Source organism: Eulemur rufifrons, chromosome 2 (genome assembly GCF_041146395.1).
Source record: "Eulemur rufifrons isolate Redbay chromosome 2, OSU_ERuf_1, whole genome shotgun sequence".
In the NCBI taxonomy this organism is placed as follows: Eukaryota; Metazoa; Chordata; class Mammalia; order Primates; family Lemuridae; genus Eulemur; species Eulemur rufifrons.
Window position 1 is genome coordinate 46,801,372 of NC_090984.1, and position 10,778 is coordinate 46,812,149.

The window sequence follows — 10,778 nt, forward strand, 5'->3', positions numbered from 1 at the left end:
ATACCCACTCTCCAAATAAGCAATATTTTATTACATATGTATTATAAGTCATGCCAGGTGAATGAGCAAGTTGGTTTTAACATGTCTGCAAGAGTTATAAAATTTGAGATTTTCCTTAATTTTATTCTCATTTCCATTTTAAAGCTAAGCAGTATGCACACAGGCAAATGATGTAGTAAAACGCTACCAGAACAAAAACCAAAAAACAGTCTTAATTTCTAGAGAGAGGTTATGCAATTACCTGAGGCAATTTGCTAAGCATGGAACATCACAAGGGACAATTACCGGAAAAAACAATTCTATTCTAAGAAAGAAAAGAGATATTTATCGGAGGAATTCCAGCCCCCTTTCATCAGGCCCAGAGAGGCACTGATAGGTGACAGCATGTGACAGCAGTCACCTCTGGCTCCCCTGCCTTGAGCTAAATGATTTGTGGGCTCTACATTGATACCAAGTAGCCATAAATGCCACATGGGGGACACCATAACTCATACCTTCTAGTTCAACAACAGACAGCCAATCACTAATCAACGTTATTTCTGTAAATCAAAGAGAATTCCTGTCAAATAACTTTGTATCAACCCATTCCCTGTCCCCTTTTGCCTTTAAAAACCTGCTTGTAACAGAGGCTGAGGGGAGCACTCCCCGAGGCAGCTAGGCAGTGTGTCCCGGGCTGCAGTCCTCAACCTGGGCCCAAATAAACTTTCTAATTTTGCCTCAGTTCCTTTCTTTAGGCTGACAATGTACTCAACTCTACCCTCTTTCCTTATTCAAACCGTATGTCATCACTTTTGAGTGTGAGAATATATGTAATGTGCTGTGTGATTACTAAAATATGGGCACCTGTTTCTAAGGAGATACATGTTTTTGTTATGTCTTTTCTGGTTGTAAGATCATCTAGGTGTGCATGTGTGCAGGAGTTTTTATTTTTGGCTCTGTATCTATGTAGGCGAGAGTCAACGTGAGATGCATTTCTCTACGGGTGTGTGTGCGCTCTCCTAAAGTTTTATAATTGGGGTACTGTGAACCAGAGGTGGGCCAGGAGTCACCAGAAATTCCAAACCGGCAATGCTCTACTCATCGAAGAATCTAATCTTAAACACATTAAGGAGCTTTTTTACTTTATAGTAAGGATGATCAGTTTTTAAAAAGAGAAGGGAACACTTACTGAACAGCTAATACATGTCTAGTACCATGTTAGGTATTTATCTCATATACATAAATGTTCACAACATAAGCAGGTACAAATTAACACAATTTTATAGATGAGGAAGCTTTTCCAAGGCAATATAATAAGTGGCGGAGCAGTCTGATTTCAGAGCCTGTAATTTCATTCTTTACCACAAAGTCTCAACTAAGTGGTAAAAGAATTTCTTCAAGAAAATAAAAAATGATGCATGAGTATTTGATTAGCTCTCACTCCAGTTTTTAGTGATATGGAATATGATTTTAACTTTTTTATTTGGAAAACTTACTTCATATTTTATTTGTATGTAAAAGAGAACTGTGTTTGCTTAAGGCTCAAGGCTATAAAGTTGAAAGCACTCTGGGATTTAGTTTAATTGCAAAAGGTAACAATCTCCCCAGGGGGAAGAGCACTCCCTTCCCCCTGGGCTCCAGCACTTCTCCCCTGTTCTTCTCCTTCCCTAACCACTTCTCCTCAATCCCCATCAGGGACGGGATCCTCTTTTTCTGCCCAAGTGCTACGTGCTGTGCTATGCGATGATGTTCCTCTCCATTCAGTCTTTATTTCACTCTAGAAGCCCTCTGTAGGCAATCTCATCCACGGCCCTGGTCTCACCGCTGCTTTACCTAGATAGCTCACTGGGCTCTCCAACCCAACAATTCCAAAGCCGAATCATTTTCATTTTCTTCCGTGTCCACCCCTCCAACATTCCAATTTTTTTCCCCCTGTACTCCTGTCTTGGCACCACTGCCCACCCAGCTACGCAGGTGAGAAATCTGGGAGTCATTCGGAAAGTTCCCAGCTACATCAAATAAGTCTTCATCCAACGAGATTTTCTCATTTATTTCCCCTCAGCTGCTCTCAAACACACCCTTTTTTTCCTATGCCCTCTGCCATCGTTTTGCTTAGTCAAGGCCCTCACCTTGACTGCAGACAGGTGGTAGTCAAGACCACCACCTGTCTGCAGGATCATCAGCAGCAACTGGTCTCTGGCCTGCAACCAAAGTCCCTTTCAGTTGCTATAACCAACTCTCCATTAAGCAAACCTTATTATCTTCCTTCCCCAACTCAGAACCTTTTCTGGTTCCTTTGTGCTTGCAGAATAATAGCACAATAGGCCCTACACATACCACCTACTTTTTTTCCCAGTTACCCTTCCAACTTTCCATGCCTATATTAAAAATTCCATGTATTATAATATGTCAAGTTTCCAGAAAATATCATGCTATTTTAGGCCCCTCTGCCTTGGTAAATATGCACCTCTACTTCAATTGCCTTGCTGACTACTAATTATTTGTTTTTCAAGAAATGAGTCTGAGTAGTGTTTCAGGGATCCATCTCCTTTGGGAAGCTTTCCTTCTTACCACATGCTTACCTACCTCTGTCCTTGCTTTATCGTCACAGCACTGCTCTGATGCTCTGGTTTGCTGTTCACAGGTGTGTCTCCCTTTCCTAAGCTGTCAGAGCCTTGAGGCCTAGCGCACAGTGAATGCTTATCAAATGTACAACTTCTTATAGATCTAAATTACAAGAAAATGTGTCATTATTAGTGATATACTGTGGATATTTGTCCCCTCCAAGTCTCATGTTGAAATGTGATCCCCAATGTTGGAAATGTGGCCTGGTGGGAGGTGTTTAGGTCATGGAGGCAGGTCCCTCGTGAATGGCTTGGTGCCCTCCCTGTGATAATGAGTGAGTTCTCACTTTTAGTTCCCCAGAGAGCTGCCGGTTGAAGAGCCTGGCACCTCTCTCGCCACTTCCCCTCTCACCACGCAATCTCTGCACAGGCTGGCTCGTCTGCCATCCACCACGAATGGAAGCTTCCTAAGCCACCATCAGAAGGAGGTACTGGTGCCATGCTCCTTGACAGTCTTGGAACCATGAGCCAAATAAATCTCTCTTCTTTATAAACTACCCAGCCTCATGTATTCCTTTATAGCAACACAAAGACAATTATTAATGTATGACAAGCAAAAATTAATTCCACATGTAAGAGCATGTTATCCAGACAATGTTCTCATTATCTGTAGAAATAACTGCTTTATATAAGCTCTTTCAGAGTCATTTTCATGACCACATGTCAGTCAAGTATTCAGTACAACAACTTAGTCAACTGCAACAAGTAAACCTTGGATTGGATGATTTAAAAATACAGAAAAAGGATATTTGAGACAGAAAAAAATGGATCATATGATAGGTGATATTGAATTAATGCTAATTTTCTTAGGGATGATAATGGTATTCTAGTCAGCTAGAATAGTCCTTTCTCTTAGGCAGTGAATACATGCTTAAAGTTTTAGGGGAAAAGCTTTATGATGTCTGTAACTTATTTTCAAAGGGTTAATTTTTAAAAAGCATATACAGAGAGATACAGAAAATCTGGCAAAATGTTAACTGATAAGTGTGAGTATTCTTTGTACTAATTTTTCAACTTCTCTGCATATTTGAAATTTTTCAAAATAAATGTTTGGGAGAAATACTAAAAAGACAAGCAAAAAAAATAAAACTTTTTGAAATTTAAGTGTCAGCATTGCTCTTGACCTCTCTCCTCCCTCAAACCTCCAGAATAGTACCTTCTGTTGCCCTGTTCACACCATAAAACCACCACATTTCAATCAGGTTTGTATGTAAAAGTTGAAAGGCACAATTATCCTTCAAAAAGCACTCCGCAGTTTGCTCTCTTAGTTTGCCAACTATCACTAGGCTGTTCATTTTTATTTGCTTAAATGATACCATATTCTACTGTAGAAGCTTATGCCAATAAAAATGTGTTTCTTAGCTGTTGCCTGTGATACCTTGAGATCAGCCATCAGAGATTTTCATCTGGAAAAACTTGAGGTAATAAGGAAGCAGCAAAAGTTGGCAACAACCATCTTGCTTTAGTCCCTTCGGAATTGCCAAGTCCATGGCAAGAGCTAATTATTTTTTATTGCTGTGAAGGTGACGCTGGGGCCCAAGAAACGATACCCCAAAATCAAGGCTTCAGAAGCAAAGTTTCTCTCTGACCTCTTTCCATCCTGTCTCTCACCCCTCATCCTCCCCCAATCAAGCCACAGAAACTAGAATCTCTTTTCTCCAAGTCAGGTCATAAAAACCAGAACCCTTTTTTCTGCAAGCCAGCCATAAGCCCTAAAAATATTACTCTTAACCTTCCCCCACCTTTCTGCTTAACAGCTGGCCATAAAGAAATCAAGATCCTCAGTCTAGAGGGGTCCTTCCCCTATTCCCAGCAGGAAGAAATGCTCCACAGAAAAGCCAAGAAGAATCTGAACGGCCAGGCCTTGCTGGGTTTCCCCACTCAGTCTACTAGCATTAGATCATACCCTTTTTGTCCAGTCACATTTCTACACGGCTGTCTCTAACTCACTGAACCTAAGCATAAAAAACAGTTTTCTCTGTATCTCTCGGTCTTCATTCTTCATGTCACATAAAACTATGATCAAACTAATTTGTTATGCTTTTCTGTTGTTAACCTGTCTTCTATTACAGGGATGTCGGCCATGACCCTTATGATGGGGAGGAAGGGATCACCCCCTTTCTCCTCCTACAATGAAAAGAATTTAGTCCTTCTGTTTCTATTATATTCATATGAAAAAAATGTTAAAGCATTTATCATTTTTATTTAAAAGAGTTAATGAACTTAGGTACACACCCAAGAAAACTGAATATATATGGCCACACAAAAATTAGTATATGGCTATTTATAGCAGCATTAATCATAATAGCCAAATAGAAATAACCCAAATGTCCATCAACTTACCGAGGAATAAATGAAATTGGATATCCATACAATGCAGCAGTATTTTGTCAGAAAAAAAGGAATGAAATAGTGATAACATGGTAAAACACGGATTCTTGAAAACATTATGCTCGGTTAAAGGAGCCAGACACAAAGACCACATATTGTATGATTCCATTTATATGAAATGTCCAGAATAGACAAATCCATAGAGACAAATTATAATAGTACTTCCCCAGGGCTGTGAATAGGGGAATGACTACTAATGGGTACAGTTATTTTGGGGGTGATGAAAATGTTCCGGAATTAAATGGTGGAGATTGTTGCACAACTTGGTGAATATATTAAAAATCACTGAATTGTGCAATTTAAATGAGTACTATAGCATGTGAATTATATTTCCATTTTTTAAAGAAGCTAATGAAAAGCCATTTTCCACTTGGTTCTATTTTTAAGGGAGCCCTGGGGCATTGTTGGGTATGACTGCATCTTCAGCCTTCTAGTCACCATTGGCCAGAGTGAAGAGTGGCCCCAGAACTCTGCAGGGTGCTGGCAAAGCTACCCGTCCCCTCCTCCCACTCCTCACAGGAGCACTACAGTTTCCCTTGGCTTCTTTAGGGCGGCTCTCAGTCTGCCCTGCGTTCTGATTCGCCACCAGAATTCCAGCATTTCCTCATGCAAGTCTCTAACCCAGTACCCAACCTCATTTTCGTCATTGTACTTACCATCTTTTATTTATAACCCTCCAAATTTTGGGTTTGTTCATTGCTTTACTGCAAACAGTAGATGCTCAATAAATTCTGGTGAATGAACAAACTCAGGAAAAAAGCTTACACAGAAATTTGCACTGGATATTATTTAAAAGATAAAGCTTCACACTACAAATGTGTTTTTCTCCCATAAGATTTTCTCCTCCATCTAAATATAGTTAATCTTTGAGACATCTTCCACAAACGGTATTTTATTACAGATGACAAACTAATTTACAAATCTTTATGTATTTTAAGAAAAACATTCAGGTATTGTAAACATAACAATTTCAATATGCAAGATTCAAATTTACAACAGGAAAATAAACACAGAAACTTGTTTTTGCACTATGTGGTTACTGCTGCACTACCTTTAATTCCTTATCCAGAGTCCAAAATATGTAGGCAAACCCTAAAAATGTAGCAGAAGCATTTCCGCACACTGGTATCCATAATCTAGTTTGTGCAGAAACGTTTCCACTAGATTCATAGAGTACTCTTTAGAAGAAAGAAGTGAGGACTGGTCATTTGGTTGCTCTTCGTACCTGCTGCAACTCTTCAATGGGCTTCCATTGTTGGTTGATTGTTATAAGCTTTAAAAAGAAAGAAATAAAAATGTTTTGTTAAAGATTTGCCCTTCATCCTCACGTCCCCTTTTTGGGATTTGTCCACACTCGCCTGTAGAAAAAGTACTACAAATGGTTCTTTGACCATTTGTAGTCAAAGAACCACCTCTTTCCACCTCTAAAACATACACAAAACAATAATATGGGCTGGTTTCTACCACTCCACCCTCTAAAAAGCTCTTGGGTTCCTAAGTGTTACAGATCAGAAAAAAAGATCAAACACATGTGCCTTACTTTCACTTAGCAGTATACAGATTTTTTAATTTTCCAAGGTATTGTGTGAGTCTTAAGTTCAAACAGTGTGTCTGCTTCCTGTGAGTGTATGTATAGTGCTTCTAGCTCACAGTAGGCTCTTAAGATTTCCTCATTGTAATTACTCAACGAAGGCACAAACAATTTAAGTTACACAATAAAGGTCTGGCATTAAATCTATTTTGCTGACAAAATTGCTAAGGTTTGGGCAAAATGTAAGTCACTTGTTTTTAACTTAATACCTTTTGAGGTACAGTAGGATCCACATTTTCCCAAGGTTCTGGATTTCCTTTTCGATCAATGCTAAAATTAAAAGAAGGCTAATTAAACATCAAACTGAGTGAATTTAAACCAACACTGATACTGGGTCTATAGACATGCAAGGGACAAACCCAGTCTCCATACTGAGGTATTCTCTCTGTTAGTTAACTCTCAGGAACCATCAGTGTAACTTAAATTAATGGAAAATTCCCTTAGGGAGCTTCGTGGGTTTGGCTGAAACATTAAGGATCACTTCTTCTGCAGGCTAAGAGGTCTGTATTCTCTTTATTGGGCTAGATTGGAGAATAATTCCACAAACCAAATAACAATGGAGATGGAAGTGCCAGGCTAAGGACAAACAATAATGTTCTTCCTGGTTCCTGGGAAGGGAGAGGCTGGGCTTGAACTCTGCAGGTTGTGAACTTCAGGGCAAGGGCCTCTCTGCCAGTGGGTAGAGTTACTGCCCTCTGCAGCTCCAGCCCCACCTAGATCAGTTTCAAGTTTATTTTCCTCATATTCCAGGATACATTGGAGGTGGGGGTTGCCTTCTTCTATCTAAAATTGAGATCAGGTTCATTGTTGACAGCCGAATCTATCAATTCTACCACATTAGTAAAGATTTCAACTTTCTGATAAGTTGAAATTTAATTAAAATGATAAGTTTGATGACACATGACCCAAAAAACCATACAAGAACTTTAAATTTCAAAACTTAAATTTAAAAAAATTCAAATTTTGCTTCACTGTAGGAAGAGTGGAAGAGGGCCAATGGAGTGGATAAAAGGATATTTAAACACAAGGAATAAACTGATTTTATTAATATCATAATTTCATAGTCTTCCGATATCAAGATGCTTTTTAGCCCTGACTCCAAGTTCACAATTTGACATTCTTATCCACGGGGAAAAACCAGGAAACTGATATCAGGCATTTCATAAAACTCAAGGCCAACCAAACACCGCCAAAGACGTTTTTGTATACTGAGGCCTACTCACATCACATCGGATTTCCGAAGGGAATATATCGCGAAAGACGAGGCTCCGCTCGCTGCCACTGCCATGAACATCACCAAAGGAATAAGCTAACAGGTAACAGGTTGAAGGTAAATATTCAGATGTGGCAACAGGAAACATTTGAAATATAACAAAATAGCTACATGTCATTTTACACTTTCTTCAAAATCTGCACCATCTTCACATCCTTAAAAATTCACACTTTTAGTCAAACTTTCAATTGCTTTGAAAACTTACTTCCTTCTTTTTCATCAGGAGTTGGAAAAAGCCCATGATGACTTCAGTGTAGAATGCCAAATCTAGAATAAAAAATCCAAGATATCGATTAGATCTTCGGCCACTAGGACCCAACCTGGTGGGCGCCAAACCGTGCAACGTGCCCCCGAAGCCCGTCGAGGGCCGGCTCACCGGCGCACCTGCGGGAGGGGCGGCGCGCGGAAGATGCTAACGCTCAGAACCCGACCAGCCCGCGGCCTCCGCACCTTATGTACCGACCACGGCCGCTCGGGAGGGGCCGGACCGGGGCGTTCCGGGCTCGCGGGCGGGGCGGGGAGCGCGCGGACCTGACTCGCTTTATCCGCTCGGCGCGCGGCTCCCGGGCGCCCCCTGCAGGACGCCATGTGGATGACATGGCGCGGTCGGACGCGGACGCGGACGCGGGCGCCACCTGCCGGTCCATCCCTGCCGCCGCGCGGCGCTCTCGGCCACCCCTGGCGCCTGCAAGGGTCTGGGGGTTTGGGGTGTGGGAGGCAAAGCCTGAAAGCAAGGAGAGCTCTGAAGGCTAAGGTATGGGTCAAAGCCGACTCTTCTAAGGGGGTCCGGAGAAAGGAGTTGCAGAGCCGAGGGTCCCAGGTTTGGCTTCCACCCTGAGTTCCAGGGAAGCCTCCCAGGTGCAGGCAGGTAAACAAGAATTAATCCTGTCACATCAAAAGCTCCAAAATGGGATGCAGCACACATATGGAGATAATTAAAATTAAATTGTAAAGTTCATTTCAGAGTAATTCCAATGATGTCCTGATTTTTTTCCACTAAAAAAACTGGGGGTTGAGGGAGAAGAAACAAAAGAATCAGTTGGAAAGGTTTCCAAGAGAAGGTCTAGCCTTGCAGAGTTTGCAGGCAGCTGCCAAGCCAGGAAGAACTTCATCCAGCCAGGCAGGGGCTGTGTGCCAGACACGAGCCGGATTCCTCTCAGCGTTTTTGCAAGATGAGTACGTTATTATTAAGACTCAGAGAGGCTCGAGTCACACAGCTGGTAAGTGTAATCAGAAAGCAGGTCTGTCTGACGCCCAACACCACCAATCTTTCTGCACCGTCTCTTAGCTACTGCAATTGGGTCAAGGGTTCGTTTATTTTAAAACAGTTATTTAAAAACAGTTTTAAGTTCAAGCTGTAAGTTAAAACGCACACATCTTAATGCTCCCGGGGAATTGCCAGACCCAGCTCTATTTCAACTCCATTTTAGTTCTAGACATTGGTTTTGCAGTCAAACGGACTTGAGTTCAGGGCCCACCCTTGTTAGCTGACTTTGAGTAAACTACTTGACCTTTAAGAGTCTCAGTTTATATATCTGCAAAATGGGGACAACCTAGCTGGGGAGAGAGTTGGAAAAATATTATAATGTATGAAAAGCGTGTGGCATGTGGTAGGGACTTAATGGTTATTATTTGGAAAGATTTGTTTTCTATAAGGCATATCATATATGTAGTTTACCACACACTTACTCTATTAACAGTGTAACTCAGGATTTACCCTCAGGAGACATTTACTGATTGGGTAGATCCTCATCAGATACTTCGAAGAAAATTCAATATTCTCCTTGTATTATATAGACTCACAGGAGCCTTTTAATCTCCTTCTGCAAGATTTCTAAGGCTACTTTTGTCAGAAAGTTCTTTTAAAAAGCCTCAATTTGTTAACAATTAAAGAGAAGTTTTTCATGGAAGGAAGAAAAGAAGGGAGAGAGAAAGAAAGGAAAGGAGGAATCTTACAGGAATGTTTAAGGACTTCCAAATTAAAATTAAAATGTGTAGCCCTTGCCTGTTAATGACCTTAAACTCAGAGCCCTGTTGTGCCAATGTGATTTCTTTTCAAAATGCAATGCTGTTTTGTAGCAATCTAGGCATTATTCTGGAGGATGGGGGCAGGTAGGATTAAAAAGATTAATAAGACCCAAGTCCTTTACTTCAAGGTGCCTACAATTTTGTGCCCATAAATAACTCTAGCACAAGGCATGATCTGGTGCTAAAGACAGGTGATTAATTCTAAGGGGGGCTGAGAAAACTTATCAAAGGTGGGGATGTTTATTTGAACATACAAATAGACAAACCACTGTAAAAAGATATTTTGGGAGCAATTGAGAAACTTAAGTAGAATACAGACATGAGATAATATTAAAGGGATATTGTTAAGTTTGGTAGGTATGATGGTATTATGGTTATATAATAAAAATACCCCCCTTTTTAGAGCTTGTATGTGGAAATATTTAAGGGAGAAATATCACAAGATTTACTTTTAAAATACAACTAAAAAACAAATTAAGCAAATTTAGTCAAATATTAATAATTATGCAATGTAGGTGATAGGTATGTGGAGGTTTGTTATTCTATTTTTACGTATGTTTGGAAATGTTTTTTAAATTTTTTTTTTTATTCACAAATTGTAGGTAGTTACAGATATAACATGCTCAGATAACCTTTGAAATCTGCTTATTCCTATTTGCAGCAATGAGAATTAAACCCAGAAAGCCACACTTTTTCCCCTTTTCAATGATGTCCAGGTGTATCAAGCTTTTGGGATATCAAGGTCGATATGTAGTTTGGTCTTTTCTTAGATTCAAGGAGTTACCACACTGAGTTTTGGGTGGCCCATTTACATTTTACAGTTAATCATACATACATATTAAGGCAAATGCAGCAAATGTGAATTTTAAATTATCTGCTCAATAAATACTGT

General features: G+C 40.3%; 1 protein-coding gene across 1 annotated transcript; it reads right to left on the minus strand.

Annotated features, from left to right (window-relative positions):
* Nucleotides 1-5,859: 5,859 nt before the first annotated feature.
* C2H15orf48 (chromosome 2 C15orf48 homolog) lies at nt 5,860-8,254 on the minus strand. Its single transcript, XM_069460475.1, has 5 exons — nt 8,243-8,254; nt 8,064-8,125; nt 7,809-7,894; nt 6,795-6,855; nt 5,860-6,267 (listed from the first exon to the last, which is right to left on the minus strand). Exons 2-5 carry the CDS (start codon nt 8,097-8,099, stop codon nt 6,199-6,201), a joined length of 252 nt encoding a protein of 83 aa, XP_069316576.1. The 5' UTR covers nt 8,100-8,125; nt 8,243-8,254; the 3' UTR covers nt 5,860-6,198.
* Nucleotides 8,255-10,778: the final 2,524 nt, after the last annotated feature.